General features: G+C 43.4%; 1 protein-coding gene across 3 annotated transcripts in view; it reads right to left on the minus strand.

The window, feature by feature from the left end:
- Positions 1-23606, minus strand: part of MYRIP (myosin VIIA and Rab interacting protein) — an 812272-nt gene that overhangs the window by 36600 nt on the left and 752066 nt on the right. For all 3 annotated transcript variants that reach the window (XM_075315190.1, XM_075315188.1, XM_075315189.1), the window contains exon 12: positions 22103-22291. In XM_075315190.1, coding sequence (XP_075171305.1) covers positions 22103-22291 — 189 coding nt within the window. The remainder of the gene's footprint in view (positions 1-22102; positions 22292-23606) is intronic.

Consider the following 23606-nt stretch of genomic DNA (forward strand, 5'->3'; position numbering starts at 1 on the left):
ATGTATATCTTAGTTATATATAACTAATTATTGCTTAAACATTTGCACTCTGCGCTTTGTTATATATAATTAATTGGTATTAATATATGGTTGGTCATTGCACTAAGCACCTTATAACCTGATAAACCGCTGCTAATATTTTTGGGAATTTGATCCAGTCTTGTATTATCTACGATTATTAAATATATGTTATTTTAATGATTTAAATAAAAATACAATTTTATTATGCATTTGTCACCATCCCCTTCATTTTTGAATCCTTCATGGGTTCTCATTTAAAGGCTTTTTGATATTAGATTACGAATGTATTTTCTTTTTTTTTCCATTACGCACTATATAACTTCTTTCCACATCATTAAGTTTCCCCCGCACATCAACTTTTAACATCATTAAATAAAACAATGTTGAAAATATACAATTTGTTCAAAAATAGCATAAGGTAACATGGTAAAGTTATCCACAGAAGAGCTTTTTGACATGGGTTTCTCTTTATTACAGTCTTATGTAAAAAGAGCTCAGATCGAATAGTAAGTCTACTTGTATATACCTCTTGATCAGTACTTATGCCTGAAAGCCTAAGCAAGAAAGGAAAGCTTAACAAATCCTGTAAAGTGGCTGACTGGTGCCATATAACTCACAAAGTAAACTATTAGATTGCACACCAGTTGCACTACACTAAAAGCTACTTCACACCTGAACTAAACATACCTCATGCATGTTTTCCCAAAGGTTTCAAGCAGTTATATAACAAGGGGCAAACAGGGAAATGTCAAGTTTCAGTATTACAGTATAATGACCAAACTTGTTAAAGTGGATCTGTCACTAGATTTTACAATTCAAACTGCATTCATAATTAAAGGGGTTATCTGGTCTCAACATATTAATGGCCTATCCATGGGAAAGATCTTCAATATCAAATTGATGAGGGTCCGGCACCCAGCAGTCCCTCTGCTCAGCTGTTATAAGCTCCGCAGCAGCTGGTGCCAGAGAAGTGAGTACAGTCAGATCCCATATATGTTTGTATGTGGAAGTAGTAGGCTAAAGGCCCAGTCACTCACAACGACTTACCAGCGATCCCGAAAACGATGTGACCTGATAGGGATCGCAGGTAAGTCGCTGGGAGGTCGCAGGTGAGATGTCACACAGTCAGATCTTACCAGCGATGCAGGAACAATACAGGTCGCAGTAGCGACCTGTATAACGATCTCAGCAGTCACTGTGACCCTGTCACACAGAGTCAAACACAGCGATGCGTCCTGCCGAGCAGGACATCGCCTTTGAAGAAAATGTCCTGGACCATTCTGCAACGACTAGAGATCTCACAGCAAGGGCCTGATCGCTGGTAGATGTCACACATAACAAGATCGCTAACGGGATCGCTACTGCGTCACGGAAACCGTGACTCAGCTGTGATCTCGCTAGCGATCTCGTGATGTGTGACGGTACCTTTAGGCTTATTTATCCAGAGATATAAGTGTGGATTGGAAGCTGGAATCGGTGTGCCTTTTTGGAAACTGCACAGTGGTTGTTCTGGTTGTTCTAGAGTTGAGTCAAAGGTTGAGAGGTCCACAAATGCGAAAACAGTACTAAATTGTAAAGCCAAAGCTTCATTAGGAAAGTAGAGGTGGTTACGGAAGAGAAAAAGTGTCTTAAAGACTGCCTGGGCTATGTGAGATGTCAGCCCTGAGAGGTACTATACAAGGCAGCATGACTTGTATTTGACTTCAATCCTGTGGGAAACCAAGACCATGGGTGACTATGTGAGACATCAGCTGTGGGATAAGGTGCAGCTCAAAAGGGAGTTAGCAAAAAGTGGATAAAGGGAGAATGAAAGGACTGTGGCTTTTGCTTCAGTCCAGTGAAGTCATTGGATTGGTAGAAGTAGTTCTGTATATGTGTATTGTGCCAACACGTGCAACCTGTAACCACCAAGTGTATTTAGGATTGTGATCCGGTACCTAAAATGTCCCTTTTAAATATGTACTTTTATACCCTAAGAACTTTTGTAGTTAGCTTTATTACAAAATACCCTATACTTCTCCCTGGCCTGCTATCGTACTTTGCATCCTGTGACCGAGAGGAATTTCAAAGTGTCATCAGGCGGCTGGGGCTACATTCATCTCCCGCAGTGTCTGGCACTCCTCCTAAAACAGGACATCATCAGGAGGCAGCACTTAAGTTACTATAGAATCTTTCATCACCGCTCTTTCAATACATCCTGATATCATGGCAGTGATTAGAAGCTGTGGAAGACGTGAGTATAACTTTACAGAGTATCTATCAGCAGGTTCTTGCTACTTCATCTGAGACCATCATAATATAGGAAAAGAGACCCTGATTCCAATGATGTATCACTTAGTTTACTATTGAGTGCAGCAGTTGTGACACATGTATAGTGTTAGATATAGCATTTGGCAGAGCTCAGTAAGCTAACCCTGCTCAGACCACTGATTAGTAGCTTTCTGTGTACATTGTATAGTGACAGTAAGCTGCTAATCAGTGCTGGGGGCTTGGTTGAACAAGGATGTTTGGCACATAGCAGTGTAAATCTCCAGCTGATAATCCACTCACTGTATTGAAATAACAGCACACAGCCTAATAAGTGTAATATTCCTGAAATCAGTCTTTCAGCTCCTACCTCATGCTGCCCTCAGATTATAAAACAAAAACGTGGTTACATATTCCTTTTAATATTAATGGGAGTATGACCTTGGGGACCCCTGTATTTTCCAATAACAAAGTTTATTTCTTCAGAGTGAAACTTCCAGCCACGCACTGTGCAGGGAACTGCAAAACAGTTTAGTTGATGTGTGAGTCTCTTAGCCTTCGGACACAGGAGCAGTCAAACAAAAGTGAACAGCCAGCCACAGCGCTCACGTCCTGTTGAATTAAATAACCATTCAAAGGCAGGGAGACAGAAACTGGTGATTGGACCTGGGGCCCATGTGGCATAACAATGTCATGTGAGCCCCGGAAACACATGTTCCAGCCCTGCTGGAACCGCACTGATACCGGAGATGAGTATAGGCTTTTTTATTTTTAGGGGGGCGCACATGGGGAATGATAAGGGGATGTCCAAGTAATGGACAACCGCTTTAAATTGTATCTGTATTTTTAAGGTGTGCATACAGTGAAAAATAAGCAAACTGATGCCATCACAATGTGACGCCCTGGACTAGCTAGGTAGTCACAGGTAGTCCCTTACACAAACACCCCGCCCTAATAAGGTGACAGCAGACAACCTACAAAACCCTTGTCACCTCTCTCAGTGTGCAATGGTCACACCAGAGGGGGCGGAGCCAAGCAGTTGGCCACACCCACCTAGGAGTCCAGAGAGCCTGAGACAGGAAACAAACAGTAGTTTGAAGTTGGAGTTTGAAGTTGAGAGTTGGAAGTTGAGTGGAGTGGAGTCAAGTTCAAGTGCAGCAGGCCTGAGGCGTCAGGTCTGCAGCGACAACACTGACCGGTGACGGGGTCGTAGCCCTGGTACCGTGGCAAGGAGGCAGACGGTGGTGGCTGCCTGCAGGAGCTGGGACTACAGCCAGTGGAACCGTAAGGGACCGGGACCGGGTAGTGGCCCAGCGGTACCGAACCGGGGAACCGATTGGAAACCGGAGCACCAGGAGGGGTACTCAGACCCAGTACGAGGCCCAGAAACCACTGGACCAAGTCGAATTCACTGATTGGGGTCTGGACTTTAGGTCCTTTCCCACCCAAGACTCGACTGAAGACAACAGCCCAACGATAGGGATAGAAAGCCATCGCCCAGGCATCGAGATCCCACGGGCCAGCATCTGCGGGCAAACGGGCTCTACTGGCACACACAAAGCTGGGGAGCAGACTACCGTTGCTCAGGCATAGGAGTCATCATTTCTACCAAAAGTGAGGTGCAGGAGAAAGGCGGAAACCACCAACCTGAAAAAGGAGAAAAGCGCAGCCGGCTGCAGGCACCGTCCACCATCTTGTTTGGTTTACCAGAGACTTCAGTGTGTCTGTAATAGTGAGTACAACAGTGCCCTCGGGTCGCGCACCGCACCGATACGCCAGCACGCATCCATCCCCCCGCCTCAGCACTTCCCTCGGGCCCCCGGGACCATCACCCCCTACCCACGGAGGGGTCAACACCAAGCTGCGCGACACCGTCCCCGGGAGCCTAGTCAACGACAGCGGTGGTGTCCATCCATTCACCACAACCCGTGGGTAGCGTCACGGACTCAAGCACGGCTCCGGAGGTGCACCTACCTACCCCCCCATCCAAAAGCGCCAGCACCCCTTTCAGAGCGAAGTGACCCCGAGTCCGGAGGCGCGGGGCGGTACAACAGCACCTGTGTCATTCTTCTGGAGCTTACCCAGAAAATACAAAGCTTCTCTACGTGGTGGGTTATGGCGTGGAAGCATCAGCAAGTGAGTATTGCTTACATTAGAAGCTTAGGCTTTTTTTTCTATCCATGAAGAACAGCTAAATCAAAGGCTTTGGTGTGTGGTCAGGTGGTGGCACATTGTACTCAGGAGACATTGTGCAGTGTGCCAGTATTGACTAGGCAGCAAAGACTGGGGTACAGTTTAATCAGGGCAAAAGTGTGTAAGGCAAAGTCTAATTAGTGAACTCTGTGTAATCAAGCAACAGTGTATGGGACAGAGTTAAATAAGGGACCTCATTGTGGATGTTAGCTCTAAGATTGTGAATTGTAAAATAAATTTAAACTCTACCCCCCAGGCAGGAAAGTCATTGTGGCAGCTTCTGGAATAAGATAATTTGGGGAAACTGACATAATCGACAGCCCAGTAGGACTGACATCACTGCTAGCCTAGTAAGTAGAGATGAGTGATCCTGCCAAGGATCTCATCAGTTAAGGATTGCCGATCCCGCCTGAGATCACGATCTTGCCTGAAATCATGATAAGATTGACAATCCTAGCTGATCTAATCATCAATCCTAGCTGAACCCATTATATTCAATGGGAGGCAAAAGTAATATGAGCTAAAATGGCATAGGGTGGCTGTAAAAGAAAGAAAATATAAAAGGGTTAAAGCAGCAAATAGTTACTGCATCACGGAGGCTGCAGCGCTACTTTTGGGGACCAACAATTATCACTAATGCATATTTACTGCTTTCTCCTTCCACTGGCATCTGATTGGCTGCTGTTGGACCACACACCCACCGTCTGAGACAACGTCTGTGGTTCGTTGGAATCACACAAGTTGTCTATGTACTTAGGTTGGTGATAAATAAATAAATAAAATAAAACAATTGGAAAAGGGTCCTCTTGTATTGATACCAGCACAGGTAAATCCCTCGGCTACAGGCTCCTCAGCCATGTGCTTATCTTGGCTGTGCATCAAAACAAAAGAAATGCATGCGGCTTTTTTTTAAATTATTTTAATAAATAAATCATTTTAAAAAAACAGCATGCGGTGCCCCCAAGCTTGATACCCAGCCATGATTAAGCCTGACAGCTGGGGGCTGGTATTTTCAGGCTAGGGAGATAAATGGTTATTGGGAGCCTCCAGCCTAAAAATGGTAGCCTGCAGCTGCCCAGGATTGTTGCATGCATTAGATGTGACAGTCCCGGAACTTTGCCCGGCTCTTATTGATTGCCCTGGTGTGGTGGCAATCGAGGCAATAAGGGGTTAATGTCACCCAACAGCTGCCACTAAGCCCTGGATTAGTAATGGGAGACCTTTATGAGATCCCCTTATTTTTAATCTGTAAATGAAGGTAAATAAACACAAACACAGAAAAATCCTTTATTTGAATTAGAAATGGGGGGGAGAGCCAGCACTGCTTATGAGTGGCATGCAGCAATGAAAAAGTAAAAAGTGTAATATTCACAAATTCATTCCTACTGTAACAATTCAATGAGATTTTTGGCAAATAATTGATCAATGATCTTAGCCCCCCTGCCCCGTCACGGCAAATCTCTATAAGTAAGGCATTATTACTTAAGCACCACCTGCCTGGGGCTGTTCCGCCCTTCATCCATGTCTGCTGGTCTGACACTGTGGGGGTTAGTTCTGACATTGTGCTGGTGTGTGTGGTTCTGCCGCACACGCTGGCACCTGGACTGCCCATCTACTCGCAGTTGTCAGCCCTTGCAGCATGGGAGCGGTTCTGACACTTCTCAGGTAGGTGATGTTCCTATATGGTCCTGCGCATTATACGAGACCTTATGGTACGTTTGTATATTATAACTGTAGTGTAGGGACCCCCTTATAGAGATTTGCCGTGACGGGGCAGGGGGGCTCAAATCATTGATCAATTATTTGCCAAAAATCTCATTGAATTGTTACAGTAGGAATGAATTTGTGAATATTACACTTTTTACTTTTTCATTGCTGCATGCCACTCATAAGCAGTGCTGGCTCTCCCCCCCATTTCTCGTTTACTGGTCAGGTGGTTGACTGCCACCGTGCCGTGCACGCCCAGTGTGGTTTGCAAATTCCTTCTGTTGCCATCAAAATTTATGTTGGTGCCTGTTCACATACAGCCACCGCCTCCTGTTCCATAGGCATTATTACTTAAGCACCACCTGCCTGGGGCTGTTCCGCCCTTCATCCATGTCTGCTGGTCTGACACTGTGGGGGTTAGTTCTGACATTGTGCTGGTGTGTGTGGTTCTGTCGCACACGCTGGCACCTGGACTGCCCGTCTACTCGCAGTTGTCAGCCCTTGCAGCATGGGAGCGGTTCTGACACTTCTCAGGTAGGTGATGTTCCTATATGGTCCTGCGCATTATACGAGACCTTATGGTACGTTTTGTATATTATAACTGTAGTGTAGGGACCCCCTTATAGAGATTTGCCGTGACGGGGCAGGGGGGCTCAAATCATTGATCAATTATTTGCCAAAAATCTCATTGAATTGTTACAGTAGGAATGAATTTGTGAATATTACACTTTTTACTTTTTCATTGCTGCATGCCACTCATAAGCAGTGCTGGCTCTCCCCCCCATTTCTCGTTTATTTGAATTAAGACCCCCAAAACACCCAGGTCCAACATAATCCACACGAGGTCCCACGATGATTCCAGCTATCCTACATAACTGAAGGCACAGCACGCGATTATTTAACATGACCGAATGCTGGGAAGTTAAGGCTGAGCTGCAGTGATGAGCAGTGACTATTTGCGGTTAAAGCTGGAGGTTCCCATGGCCCTTTAAGGTAACCTGACTTCAGGGGACCTTAGTGAACTGTCACTGAGGCCACAGACCTGAATCTCCTCGTAGAAAACAGCTGTGTTTTTGTCAAGAGATGCAGATTTGGTGGTAACATTTTTACACAATATTCCTGCATCCAATCTACTTCTCCTGGCAAAAAAAAATGCATCACTACCGCATGTGGTATGATATGATTTTCTTTCCAGGAGGTGCAGATAGGGTGCAGGAATTTGGTGTAAAAATTTCAGCACCAAATCTGCATCTCTTAGCAAAAAAATGCACAAAAAATATTTTTTTTGACGCCGTTTCAGTGCAGTTTTCTTCCAGGAGGTACAAATTTGGTGCTGAAATGTCAGATAATACTGCATGAAGTAGTGATGTGTTATTTTTTGCCACAAGGTGTAGATTGGGTGCAGGAATATGGTGTAAAAATGTTAGCACCAAATCTACATCTCTTCGCAAAAAAAATACAAAATGTTTTTTTGCCAGGAGATGCGGGTTTGTGAACTCAGTGAGAGTTTATGGAGGTCCCCTGAGGTCACAGGTGGAGGGCCGTGAGAACCTCCAGCTGTGAACGCAAATAACCTGAGTGACATCACCACTGATCACGCAACTCAGTCTCTGCGTGAATCTTTTTACTTATAGGATTAGTAACTGGGGGATCTCATAGACCCTCCCCATCACTAATGCAAGGCTTAGTGGCAGCTGTGGGCTGTTATTAACCCCTTATTACCCCAATTGCCACTGCACTAGAGCAATCAGGAAGAGCCGAGTAAACTGCCGGGGATCGTTGCAGCTAATGGTGCGACAACCTTGAGCTGCTGCAGGCTGCTATTTTTAGGCTGGGGGCCTCCCAATAAGCATGGGTCTCCCCAGCCAGAAAATACCCATCCCCAGCTGTTGGGCTTTATCCTGGCTAGGTATCAAATTTGGGTGTCGCATGTCATTTTTTAAAATTATTTACTTACTTTGTCTTTGTATTTAAAAACACATGCGGTTCCTCTTATTTTGATACACAGCCAGGATAAGTGCACAGCTGGTGGCAATAGCCTGTAGACGTATGCTTTATCTGTGCTGGTATCAATACAGGGGAGAACTCTATGCCCATTGTGTTATTTATTTATCATCAGTCTAAGACACAGACAGCATGTGTGATTCCAACCAATCACAGACGCTGTATCAGGAGGTGAGGGCATAGTCCAATGGCAGCCAACCAGAGACGCCGGAGGAAGGGGAAAACAGTGATATGTATTAGTGATAATTGTCGACCCGGAAGCAGCGCTGCAGCTGCGGTGACACGGTAAGTATGTACTGCTTTTGCCCTTTTGCTTCCTTCTTTTTACAGTGGCCAATCACAGCCATGTCAATACATGACATGACTCTGATGGGCAGTGAGATGATGATTTTTGCCATCTCATCATTTACCGATCATTGACAAGATCGCCAACTTTTGCAGTACATGCTCGAATGTCCGATCTCGATCCAATCCAGCCAAACATTGTACGATTTTAACATCTTCCGATCTTTGCCGATCAGGATCACTCATCTCTACCAGTAAGTGACTGACCTCACTGACAGCACAGTAAGTGACTGACATCACTGACAATCCAGTAAGTGACTGATATCCCTGATAGCCCAGTAGCTGACTGACATCACTGACAATCCAGTGAGTAATACCTCCCAACCGTCCCAGATTCTGCGGGACTGCCCCGACTTTAGAGGTGTGTCCCGTAGCCCCGCGGCTCACAGCTGATGTCCCGGCTCCTCCCCTCAGTGCAGTGAATAACTTAAATTAAATTATCATCGGCTCTGGATTTTCAGGGCGGCCAGGACTCGAACCCGTGGAACTGTGAGTTCATTGTTCCTTGTTACAGGCAGTAGCTCTACCACTGAGCTACTGCCTGTATTGAAAACCAAAGGAAGATTTTGTTATTTTGACCTCTATACTGCAGGTGAGACACCAGAAGCAGATTATTCAGCTGCAAAGATAGATGGAGGGATCGATGAATGGAGGGATAGATGGATGGATGGATGGATGGATGGATGATAGAGGGATGGATGGATGATAGAGGGATGGATGATAGAGGGATGGATGATAGAGGGATGGATGATAGAGGGATGGATGATAGAGGGATAAATGGAGGGATAAATGGAGGGATGAATGGAGGGATGAATGGAGGGATAGAGGGAGGGATGGACGGATGATAGAAGGATGAATGGAGGGATAGAGGGAGGGATGGATGGATGATAGTGGGATGGATGGATGATAGAGGGATATATAGATACATGACAGATAATAGATAGATATATACATGATAGATAGTTAGATAAAATCATAGATAGATAAAGAGATAGATAGAATCCTAGATAGATAGATTGATAGAATCATAGATAGATAGAGAGATAGATAGAATCATAGATAGATAGATAGAATCATAGATAGATAGATAGAATCATAGATAGATAGATAGATAGATGATAGCGATAGATAGAATGATAGATAGAATCATATATAGATAGATAGAATGATAGATAGAATCATAGATAGATAGATAGAATCATAGATAGATAGAGGGATAGATAGACAGACAGATAGATAGATAGAGGGATAGACAGATAGATAAATACTGTATCTCAATGTAGGTGAAGGAAAGAGTCAGATTCATTTGTTCCCATAAAACTACTATAAAGAAATGAGGAAAAAAATACAAATACAATTTTTTTTTTTTTTAATCTTCACCACCTAGGATTCAAACCAGCAACGTTCAAAACTTGTGTCCAGCAGCCTCCTGGCTTTCCTAGCTGCTCTAGCTGTTGAGCCACTAGGATTGATGATGTCAGAGTGAGGATTTTACATAAATGAACCTACAATGCAGATTACACAGGACACAGCTCCATTGTACACAGCAGTGTGTCTATCTCCTGTATTCTAGAGAGAGAGGAAAAGAGGATTTTTTTTTCTTCTAATAAAAGTACTAAAAATAATAAAAAAAAAACAGAATAATGTAATTTTATTACACTTATTTATAAAATAATAAACATCACAAATCAGCAAATAACATGGACATATTTGGTGTCCCTGTAATCGTAATGACCTGAACAACACAGCGATCAGGTTATTTATGAGGATCGGTAAATGGCGGGAAAAAAATGGCGCAATTTATTATTTTTCTTTATTAAAACCCATAAAAAATGTAATAAAAATGTATCACTGAGGCTGTGTTCACACATAGCGTAAATGCTGCATTTTTTCTGCAGGTGTCCGCGCCACGAGCACAATAACAATCCTCTCTGAATCCTCTCCGTGTCTGCGGTATTTTTTATGCATTGTCGCCTTATTTGATACATGTTTGTTGCTGATGTGAATCCTGAAGATTATAAAGAAACACCAAATCCGCACGTTCAGCGGTGTCTTTCCATGCACCAGGGGTGGAGATTTCATGACGTCTCATCCACTTTGCATGGACATTTAGTCCGTGCTCGCATGTAGTGTAAATGCTGCATTTTTTTCTGCTGTTTTTTTGCACATTTATTCTGCTGTGTTTAATTGTCCAAGTAAAGTGGATGTGATTCCATGAAAAGACGCTGCTGAATTCTTCAGTTTTCGGGGGGGGGGGTTTCTCTGGAGGTTTCTATGTGGAGCTTAAAAAAAAATGCAGGAAAAATCTTCTCAGTACAATAAAAACACTTAAAAACACAGATTCACATCTGAACCAAAAACACATTAAATTATGGAGAAAAGGCAGAAAAAATGCAGCAAAAATGGAAAAAAACAGAGAAGATAGTTATTGTGTAGTTTGGTGCAGACAGAAACAAAAAGAAACAGAATTTATGCAACGTGTGAACATGGATTTATAGGCACAAATAAGCAACATGTCATATAGTGACACATAGAAATATAAAAAAATTCTGATTGCTATGAATATGAATGAACAGTCCGGGACATCTGCTGAATGACCCTTACTGCCAAATGGGTGTGGCTAGGGGCGTTGCTAGGGGCGTGGTCAAAATTTGTCCCTCTTTCCTTTCTTGAAAAGTTGGGAGGTATGAGTAAGTGACTGATATCCCTGATAGCCCAGTAGGTGACTGACATCACTGACAGTCCAGTGAGTCACTGACATTACTAAGAGCCCAGTAAGTGACTGACATTACTAATAGCCCAGTGAGTGACTGACATCACTGACATGTAGTTGATTATCTCAGGTCAACAAATGAAGAGTCAAATAATCATGTAACGGTTCTTTAGGGGTACTTCACACACAGTGAGATCTCTACTGAGATCGCTGTTGAGTCACGTTTTGTGACGCAGCAGTGACCTCATTAGCGATCTCGCTGTGCGTGACACTGAGCAGCGATCTGGCCCCTGCTGTGAGATCGCTGCTCGTTACACACAGCCCTGGTTCATTTTTTTATTGTTGCTCTCCCGCTGATAAGCACACATCGCTGTGTGTGACAGCGAGAGAGCAACAATCCTGAATGTGCAGGGAGCAGGAGCCGGCGTCTGACAGCCTGCGGTAAGCTGTAACCAAGGTAAACATCGGTAACCAAGGTGGTTACCCGATATTTACCTTCGTTACCAGCCTCCGCAGCTCTCATGCTGCTAGTGCCGGCTCCTGCTCCCTGCACATGCTAAGCTAAGCGGTGTGCGCTGGTAACTAAGGTGAACATCGGGTAACCATACCCAATGTTTACCTTAGTTACCAGTGTCCGCAGCTTCCAGACGCCGGCTCCGTGCAAGCGCAGCGTCGCTTGCACGTCGCTGCTGGCTGGGGGCTGGTCACTGGTTGCTGGTGAGATTTGCCTGTTTGACAGCTCACCAGCGAACATGTAGCGATGCAGCAGCGATCCTGACCAGGTCAGATCGCTGGTGGGATCGCTGCTGCGTCGCTAAAGTGTGACGGTACCCTTATTAAAGAAACAGAGCAACCAATCTTAAGGCCCAGTCACACACAACGACTTACCTGCGATCCCAAAAACGCCCTGATAGGGATCGCAGGTAAGTCGCTGGGAGGTCGCAGGTGAGATGTCACACAGTCGGATCTTACCAGCGATGCAGGAACAATACAGGTCGCAGTAGCGACCTGTATAACGATCTCAGCAGTCACTGGGACCCTGTCACACAGTGTCAAACACAGCGATGTGTCCTGCCCAGCAGGACATCGCCTTTGAAGAAAATGGCCTGGACCATTCTGCAACGACTAGAGATCTCACAGCAGGGGCCTGATCGCTGGTAGGTGTCACACATAACGAGATCGCTAACGGGATCGCTACTGCGTCACGGAAACCGTGACTCAGCTGCAATCTCGCTAGCGATCTCGTTATGTGTGACGGTACCTTTAGATAAGACCAACGTTTTGGCCTTGCAGCCTTTCTCAAGATCCTTGTGACTTTGTCCGGATAAGCTATCTCTTCAGCTTTTTAACTGTAGGCTGTTTCAGCCTGACTGACATACTCCTCCAGGAAAACTTTACTTAGAGATCTTGAGAAAAGTCATGAGGCCAAAATGTTGGTTTTATCTAGGATTGGTTGCTCTGTTACTATAATAAAGAATCATTGCATGAATATTTCACTCTTCCTTTGTGGACCTGAGATAATCAACTACATATAGCATTTTTTTTTCTCATGGACACGGCATTAGTTTCCTGGCAGTACTTTCACGGATATTCTCAAATATTGACATCACTGACAGCCCATTAACTGACTGACATCACTGAGAGCCCAGTAAGTGATTGACATCCCTTTTAACTCCTTTCCTACTTATTGGAGTGTTTATATGTTTATATTTTGTTTCCCTGCTCAAAATTTCAAAAATGTTAATAAGAATATTGAAAGAAAAAAACCACTAACCTGGGGATACAGATGAAACACGGCACTGCAGAAGATACCTTGCGGCTCGCCTGCTCCTGACATGTGGGTCGCTGTCGGTCCCCGGAAATGTAGCTGTACAGTGCCGCAGGGCCATCTGTTTCTCAGGGCCAGTGTTTATTGGTGGGCAGAGTGGGCAGCTGATTCAGGGCCCCCATGCTCTGAGGATCCCTCAGCCTTTCAATCATAAACTTCAGTGATCATATAAGTTCTGTACGATCACTGAAGCTTCCGCAGTTGCAGAATGACCTTTGGTGACATCACAGTCATGTAACTTACCTAAGGTCCTAACGCTGCACTGCGGGAGTCCCCAGACCTGCACATAAGCGATGGAAAGGACCTGGAGACCTCATCTGTATTCAAATGTATGTGCATCTTTCAGGCGCGCATACATTTGAACGGTGCAGCGACAGGACTGAGGCAGAGGAGCTCCTCAGCATCGCACCAACATGCCGTGATCACCGGAGTCGGGGCTGCAAAGAAGACGACGTGCAGGCACCAGTAAGCGCTCCAGAGTAGCCGAAGAGTACATGTAGGCATGGGCATAACTACCACGGTCGCTGAGATCGCCATAGCAACTGGGCTCGGGCCTGCCCCAGCCGCTGATTCAGATGCATGTGTGTCCGCATCCAGCCGAAATACATCGCAGCACAGAGACCGGTTGGGGCCCTGTACTGCGATGTGCCGGCCGCCTATTAAGGCCATGAATATTCATTGCTCCCCACGCACACAACCGTGGGCAGGGGGACCAGAGAATATGCTGACAGCTGCTGGTGCTGTAAGTGGCTACGCATGACACTGACATCATGTTCTGCGTCGCTTACACGCTGATCAGTTGCCATGCTAGTGTCGCAGGAGGATGGCGGGGGAGCGCAGGGTACGTGAGTAGTAGTACGATCGTTTATTATTATTGTTTTTTTTTTTACTGTGTGCTGAGGTGGGATTATATACCCGGAAGATTGGGAGGCTATATAGCAGGAGGATGGGGAGGTTATAGACCCGGAAGATGGGGAGGCTATAGACCCAGAGGATGGGAAGGCTATAGACCAGAAGGATGGGGAGGCTATAGACCAGGAGGATGGGGAGGCTATAGACTAGGAGGATGAGGAGGCTATATATCAGGCTGGGGACATGCTTAGGACACTTACCAGGATGGGGCTATATACCAGGATGGGGACATGATGGAGCCATATAAACCAGGATGAGGCCATGATGGGAACATATATACCGGGATGGGGCCATGATGGGAACATATATACCAGGATGGGGCCATATATACCAGGATAGGGCCATATATAACAGGCTATATCCACGATCAGGGATATGATATGTGGTCTAGTCATAGTGTTGCGGTATTTCTCCCTTGTATGTGGTAATATTGGGTTACTAAGTGGTCTAATTATGGTGTGGTGGTATTACTCTCTTGTATGTGGTTGTATTTAATCATTATGTGTTGGTAAAATGTTATCTGGTCATAGTGTCGCGGTATTTCTCCCTTGTATGTGGTATTATTGGTCTTGGTATAGTGGATTGTGTTGTATATGGAGGTCACTTTTTCCCTCTGATATCAATATGGGGAAGATTCTTTATTTCCAAGTGTTGTTTCCTGTTTTCTACTGCTAAATTGGCTTTGACTACGTCTTCATCTCTACAGTGTGCCTCTGAACCAACTTTCAAAGTTGAATGTGGCTCTAAGGGTAAAAAAGGTTCTGGAACCCTGGTCTAAGAAATGATTTGATTAAATCAGCATACACCAGGAGCATAGTCATGGCCCTAGCTAATGTAATCACAAAACAAGGGACTCAATTAATTGTTGCATTTGTGTTGTTTTTTTCATCGAGTTATTAGAGCTCTGTGCCCTTTTTTGGTTCTGTCAAAAGCATCTTTCTATATCGGCATTTTTAAAGTCACTGTATGGGTTCGTCTGTTTGTATTCTTTTTTTTACATCACCTCTGTGGATGGAGTTTAGGTTTTCCAGATGTTTTCTAAACATTCGTCATTTGCAAGGTTGCAAAATTTGAGCAACTGTTCTCCAAATTCCCCTCCCTTCCCCACCAGAGTGTTTTTATGTACACCTGATACTTTTGTACAATTTTTTAAATGGTTTAGCAACTAAGTAAACAAAGACCGCGGAAGACCCCTGACGTAAAACAGTGCTAATGCACCAGGGAATGTAACAGGTAAGTAATGATTCTTTGATTATTTTATGGCATTTCCATAACTGATAAGTTAATTTTTTTATCACAAAATAATTTTCTCACTCTCCCAATACCAAAAATGTTATAGGCCTCCTTCACACATCCGTGCCTCCAGTACATGTGACGTCCATTTTCACATGTTCCGGAGACACGGACACACGTGAACCCATTAAAATCAATCGGCTTTGTCACACATAAGTGTTTTTACAAAGACCGTGTGTCCATGTGGAGCACAGGCATGACTGTGTGCATCACATTGCGACATGTCCGTTTTCTGCTGGCAGCACAGATGGCACATCGACCACACACTGATGTGATCCGTGTGACATCAGTGTGACACATATCAGAGAAAACACAGGTGACATAAAAATAAAGAATTTTTATACTTACTTACTGTACCTGTCTCCGGCGCTGCTGTCTCTGCCTCTGCTGTTGCTTCCGGGTCCCACTCATTATGCTTATGGCATATTCACTGCACTTACCGTGAACCCGGAAGTAACAGCAGTGCCGGAGACAACAGCATCAGGGACAAGTGAGAACCCAGTTCATGCCGACCTTGTGCTATCTGGAAGTCACACGGACAGCACATAGAACACACATATGCACACATATACGCACCTTCACCACAGACAGTGAAACATGTGTGTGTTTTCATAGTATCATAGTTTTTAAGGTTGAAGGGTCTAAGTCCATCTAGTTCAACCCGTAGCCTAACATGTTGATCCAGAGGAAGGCAAAAAAAAACCCCAAAAAACCCAATGTGGCAAACAAGCTCCAATGGGGAAAAAAATTCCTTCCTGACTCCACATACGGCAATAAGACTAGTTCCCTGGATCAAAACCCTGCCATAAAATCTAATATACATAACTGGTAATATTACATTTTTCAAGAAAGGCATCCAGGCTCTGCTTAAATGTTAGTAGTGAATCACTCATTACAACATCATGCGGCAAAGAGTTCCATAGTCTCACTGCTCGTACAGTAAAGAATCCTCGTCTGTGATTATGATTAAACCTTCTTTCCTCAAGACGTAGCAGATGCCCCCGTGTTCCAGTCGCAGGCCTAGGTGTAAAAAGATCTTTGGAAAGGTCTCTGTACTGTCCCCTCATACAGTCAGGGCCAGAAATATTTGGACAGTGACACAAGTTTTGTTATTTTAGCTGTTTACAAAAACATGTTCAGAAATACAATTATATATATAATATGGGCTGAAAGTGCACACTCCCAGCTGCAATATGAGAGTTTTCACATCCAAATCGGAGAAAGGGTTTAGGAATCATAGCTCTGTAATGCATAGCCTCCTCTTTTTCAAGGGACAAAACGTAATTGGACAAGGGGCTCTAAGAGCTGCAATTAACTCTGAAGGCGTCTCCCTCGTTAACCTGTAATCAATGAAGTAGTTAAAAGGTCTGGGGTTGATTACAGGTGTGTGGTTTTGCATTTGGAAGCTGTTGCTGTGACCAGACAACATGCGGTCTAAGGAACTCTCAATTGAGGTGAAGCAGAACATCCTGAGGCTGAAAAAAAAGAAAAAATCCATCAGAGAGATAGCAGACATGCTTGGAATAGCAAAATCAACAGTCGGGTACATTCTGAGAAAAAAGGAATTGACTGGTGAGCTTGGGAACTCAAAAAGGCCTGGTTGTCCACGGATGACAACAGTGGTGGATGATCGCCGCATACTTTCTTTGGTGAAGAAGAATCCGTTCACAACATCAACTGAAGTCCAGAACACTCTCAGTGAAGTAGGTGTATCTGTCTCTAAGTCAACAGTAAAGAGAAGACTCCATGAAAGTAAATACAAAGGGTTCACATCTAGATGCAAACCATTCATCAATTCCAAAAATAGACAGGCCAGAGTTAAATTTGCTGAAAAACACTTCATGAAGCCAGCTCAGTTCTGGAAAAGTATTCTATGGACAGATGAGACAAAGATCAACCTGTACCAGAATGATGGGAAGAAAAAAGTTTGGAGAAGAAAGGGAACGGCACATGATCCAAGGCACACCACATTCTCTGTAAAACATGGTGGAGGCAACGTGATGGCATGGGCATGCATGGCTTTCAATGGCACTGGGTCACTTGTGTTTATTGATGACATAACAGCAGACAAGAGTAGCCGGATGAATTCTGAAGTGTACCGGGATATACTTTCAGCCCAGATTCAGCCAAATGCCGCAAAGTTGATTGGACGGCGCTTCATAGTACAGATGGACAATGACCCCAAGCATACAGCCAAAGCTACCCAGGAGTTCATGAGTGCAAAAAAGTGGAACATTCTGCAATGGCCAAGTCAATCACCAGATCTTAACCCAATTGAGCATGCATTTCACTTGCTCAAATCCAGACTTAAGACGGAAAGACCCACAAACAAGCAAGACCTGAAGGCTGCGGCTGTAAAGGCCTGGCAAAGTATTAAGAAGGAGGAAACACAGCGTTTGGTGATGTCCATGGGTTCCAGACTTAAGGCAGTGATTGCCTCCAAAGGATTCGCAACAAAATATTAAAAATAAAAATATTTTGTTTGGGTTTGGTTTATTTGTCCAATTACTTTTGACCTCCTAAAATGTGGAGTGTTTGTAAAGAAATGTGTACAATTCCTACAATTTCTATCAGATATTTTTGTTCAAACCTTCAAATTAAACGTTACAATCTGCACTTGAATTCTGTTGTAGAGGTTTCATTTCAAATCCAATGTGGTGGCATGCAGAGCCCAACTCACGAAAATTGTGTCACTGTCCAAATATTTCTGGACCTAACTGTATATTTATACATTGTGATTAGATCCCCCTAAGCCTTCGTTTTTCCAAACTAAATAACCCCAAGTTTAATAACCTGTCTTGGTATTGCAGCCCCCCCATTCCTCTAATAATCTTGGTCGCTCTTCTCTGCACCCTCTCCAGTTCAGCTATGTCCTTCTTATATATCGGTGACCAGAATTGTACACAGTATTCTAAGTGCGGTCGCACTAGTGACTTGTACAGAGGTAGAACTATATTTTTTTCATGAACACTTATACCTCTTTTAATACATCCCATTATTTTATTAGCCCTGGCAGCAGTTGACTGTCCACTAAAGTTAAGTTTACCATCCACCCATACACCCAAGTCTTTTTCTGTGTCTGTTTTACCCAGTGTTCTACAATTAAGTACATAATTATACATTTTATTTCCTCTACCCAAGCATGACCTTACATTTATCTACATTAAACTTCAATTGCCACTTCTCGTTTTACGCGGATGTGTGAAAGAGGCCTGACGTTGCCCAACAAATATAGTTCCTATAATGTTACCATAAGTTCCCTATATTAATTCTAGCATGTCTCCCACACAGAATCAGATTTGAAGAGAGGTGCAGAGCATCTCAGTATCAACTTATTTTTGTTTTTGATATTAGGTATCATATTGCATGTGATTTGGACACATTAATGCTTGAATATAACATGGGTACGTCATAGAGAATGGTCCTTATGGCTCGGTGATTTTACGTTTCTGATGTTTCTCCATGTGCGAAGATTCATAAGGAATAGAGTTTTTAACAGAAGAATCAGAGCTGGCATTTTCTCTTATCCTGGATTCCTAACTGTAATAGAGGAGCCGAACACATGGGGATGATAAATGATTGGTGTGTTGAGCTGTTTTTGGAGACTTTTGTTTCCACTGATATACTGGTGGCATATGAGAATTAATTCAAATTTGTTTTGTATGCTGCAGATAAGTGTGTAAAAACTCTGGTCAGTCTCCTCCTTAAATTGCAGATATCACTGGCAGGAAAGGTTTTACTGAGGGGAAAACTTGGAAATAGTCCAGTGTCCCAACCACCTTGGGGATACATGTCTACTGCAGTAGCTACACATTAGCACTGAAGTTTGGTAACGTCTAAATGCCAGTGGACAGAGGGACCTCTGCTGACGTCACGCCCATATGACCAGAAAAGTGGCGGGGCCTCTGCCAACATAGCTGATACCAAGAAGCAACATTTTTTTTCTAAGTCCACATAGGCATAGAGTTTATATAGAGATTATAATAAAAGTGGGGTTCTGGGGATAAGACCCCCAGATGGGGGGTGCAGGGGTGGGTGAAGCCCCCCCTTGCATGATTATAGTGAATGGGAGGAAACATCACCACGCCCACCAAACAAACCGCCACGCCCACTAACCAAGCCGGCCACACCGACAGGTCCTTCAACCCACTGGGATTTAGCTACAGCCATTGAAGTTTATGATGTGGAGACTGCTTTAAGATCTTTGGGGACATCACGATCATTTGACTGGTCATGTGCCTGTACTGTCACCACAGGTTCTGGATTCTGTGGGAGTTGGAGGAGATGAAGAAGAGCTATACCGGTGGTATGTCCTCTATTGTGTGTGTGTTTGTGTGTCTATCTGTCTTTGTATCTACCTGTCTGTGTATGTCTTTGTGCGTGTGTGTGTGTAGTTGTGCCTAGAAAGTATGGGCTCCTGGTGGTATATATTAGTCAGGACATCAGAATGACTGGGCTCCTGGTGGTATATATTAGTTAGGACATCAGAATGACTGGGCTCCTGGTGGTATATATTAGTTAGGACATCAGAATGACTGGGCTCCTGGTTGTATATATTAGTCAGGACATAAGAATGACTGGGCTCCTGGTGGTGTATATTAGTCAGGACATCAGAATGACTGGGCTCCTGGTTGTATATATTAGTCAGGACATAAGAATGACTGGGCTCCTGGTGGTGTATATTAGTCAGGACATCAGAATGACTGGGCTCCTGGTGGTGTATATTAGTCAGGACATCAGAATGACTGGGCTCCTGGTGGTGTATATTAGTCAGGACATCAGAATGACTGGGCTCCTGGAGTTATATATTAGTGAGGATATTAGAATATATGGGCTCCCGGGTAGGTAAATATGTGTCTGTATGTATGTGCTCTTTGAATGCATGTGTCTGTTTGATGGTGCTCTGTTTATACGTGTGTGTGTGTGTGTGTGTGTGTGTGTGAGCTCAGTGTATATATGCATGCTATGTGTGTGCACATATGTGTGTCTCACATACTGTGTGTCTCACATACTGTGTGTCTCACATACTGTGTGTCTCACATACTGTGTGTATGTAGCATTCATTTATAAATCACGTATTCACATATAAGAGTTGATAGGTGTATAAATGTCAGCAATCACCCAATAAAAGAGCAAAATATTTCTCATTCATTGAACGATTTGATCGTTTATGGCAGAACAAAATTCATTGTTCTCAGCAGAATATCACTCAGTGCAAACTGCTGATAACAAGATTCTGCAGGGGACAGATTGATCTACTAGTGATCTTTCTGTACCCATCATTTTTCATCAACCTGTGTAAAGAGGCCAGGAAACAAGAGCTAAAAGACTTGTCGATTGCGCTCATTTAACGATCTGAACTTAGTGCATGTAAATGGCACCTAAATGTTTGTTGTAATGGTGCAATATTTTAGAATTTAGGGCCTTACTATAAACTTATACCCAGTGCCCCACTTTATCTAAAACCGGTCCTTATCACTGGCTCCAACTGCAGCTCCATGTTCTCTTAAGAATATCGGAGGCGTGCAGGATCTGCCAAGCATTTAAATTTGTGCAATTACACACGTTTTCATTACAATTGCCCAAATGCAGTACGAATACACCCTACATATGGATCCCAGTGTTGACATAAAGCTTGGTGGAGTTTTTTATTACAGAGAATGTAGGCCTATGCTACAGAATGACTACACTGCACAATCTTCCTAAAGGAGATGTGCCACAAAGAAAATACAATTAAATCAATAGATCTTGAAATAATAATAAGTTCCACATGGATGTGTTAAAAAAATGTCCCTGTGTTGAGATCATCTTATATATGTGTCCCTGCTATGTACTGTGTAATGGCCGTGTCTGACCGTACAGGGACATGGTCTGATCATACCATATTTCTTGGACAGGGGACGATGCAAAAGGGTATAAAGACATTACAGCATGGGATCACAATAGATTTTTTTTCTCTGAGGTAAAACCTGTTTAAAAACAGGCAGGGAAACGTTTCACTTTACAGAAAGAATCAGCTGCGATCCCATGCTGTCCTGTCTGAATACTCTTTTGCATCCTCCCCTGCCCAGGAGATATGGTATGATCAGACCATGTTCCTCCTAGGTCAGACACGGCCATTACACAGCACATAGCAGGGGCACATTTATAAAATTTTCTTAGCACAGCAACATTTTTTTAACACATCTAACTGTGGAAATTATTATTATTCCAAAATTTCCTAATTAAAATGTAATTTTTAGTGGAAAACGCCTTTAAAGGTAAGGCTCAAGCTGCATGGAGAATTGGCTGTTGGGACAGATTCCTTCAATTTACAGTTCTCTAGAATTAATACATTTTCTTACATGTCTAAATGACAGGAACAAGGTGGCCTTCATATGCATTGCCTATAAAGGGAATCTGTCAGCAGGATTTGCTGTTGTTTCCACACAATGAAGGTTTTATCACCAGGAGATAATCACTGACTGGACTATAGGGCTCATAAGCAATTGTCATATCACACCCCCTCTTCTGATAAGCAGCTCACTGTCAATAGACAATGTACAAAGAGGACTGTGGTGTGGGTGTGGTTAGCTTACTAAGCTCTGCTCATCCTACATTTGAGAACTATGATTGTGTCACATCCGCTGCACCCAATGAACTGAAACATCATTGGAATGAGTGTCTCGTTTCCTAGATGCTGCTCGCAGATGAGGTAGCAAAAACCTGATGACAGAGTCCCTTTTAATATTTAAATAAGCTATACAGTATTTTATTCTATTTAAATTACTTGCAAGGCACTTTTTTCTAATACAATTTAGGAAAAATTTGACAGCAACATATTTGACAACCATTCTTACATTTTCTTCCAGTTTGGTGAGTTGTTCATCTAGTCTGAGAGGGTCAGCAACTATGGGTAAAGTCTCTCGGTCAAGTGAATTTCCTGTGGAATCCCATGGATCTGTGGATCCCGCTATCAGTTCCTCGGTTGCATTGATGACCTTTAGGACCTCTGTTGATATGTTGCAGAGAGACACAGCAGAGTATTTCTGTTTATGTACAAGAGTACATGGGGACAAAACAGCAAAGTGTTAGAAATGTTTTTTTTCCAGTACATAGTGACACTAATATTCACTGAAGAAATGTATACCGGTCTGCATCTACAGTGATATCATACACAGTCCTCCATAACAGCATCGAGCAAGGCCTTGTGCACATATTGAGTATTTGATGAGTTTTTTTTACTTCATTATTTGTAGACAAAACCAGGAGTGGGTAAAAAATACAGAAGTGGTGCTTGTGTTTCTATTATACTTTTTCATCGTATTGTCCCATTCCTGGTTTTGGCTACAAATACTGAGGTAAAAACCTCACCAAATACTCATTGTGTGAACATGGCCTAACTAGTTACTATTATTATGTCCTATTCAATCACTCTTATGAGTCAAAGCAAAAGTATAATGGAAATAAGTCACCACTTCATTTTTTATCCACTCCTGGTTTTGGCTTACAAATACTGAGGTAAAAAACTCACCAAATACTCAGCATGTGCACATGGCCTAAGAAGGCAATCACGTGGCCATATAACATGGACAATGATTGCATTGCAAAGCTAGGACTAGCCGGTGGCTCTCCTGACCCAAGCGTGAGAGCAGCATAGAAATACATACTGTCACGCTTGGGTCAGGAGAGCCACTGGGCGGTCCGAGCATTGCGGTACGATCATCGTCTATGTTATACGGAAATGTGACTGTGTTCTTAAAGGGATAAACTCATGATAACACAAAAGCCATTCACACTCCATTCCAATAAAACTGACACTGAATACAAAGTATTGTTTGGTAAAAACCGGCCGTGCTGGTTTTAAGAGTAACCTGAATATTCACAACAAACCATTAAAAAACTTAAAAATTGCCATAAATAAATAATTCCATAAAATTAACCATAATCCACCCAGACAACTGAGCGATTTAACCCCTCTAATAAAACACCACGACATAAGAATAATAAAAAGACAACAAACTTTAATACAAATAATGGGGAAGGAGGGTGGGGAAAATTCTTCAGACTCATCAGCTGTGATTGACACAGCTGACAGAAAACAGGGACATTTTTGGACAAAACCCCCCGCGTTTGTTTGTTTACAACCAACCACTGTTGTCAAAACTGGCATGCAGCAAGCTGATTGGCCCCTACTCAGCTTGCTCGCGTTACTAGGCAGAAAAAATTTACCTCAAAAGATGCTAAACAAAAAATACCCATAAAAAACCCAGGCTTTGTGCCATCATGTAATCCCTATGCTAATCGCCACAGGGATTAATCATTCAACAGCAGCATAAAGTCCACTTTACACACAGCGACATC

Source organism: Anomaloglossus baeobatrachus, chromosome 6 (assembly GCF_048569485.1).
Source record: "Anomaloglossus baeobatrachus isolate aAnoBae1 chromosome 6, aAnoBae1.hap1, whole genome shotgun sequence".
Taxonomy (NCBI): domain Eukaryota; kingdom Metazoa; phylum Chordata; class Amphibia; order Anura; family Aromobatidae; genus Anomaloglossus; species Anomaloglossus baeobatrachus.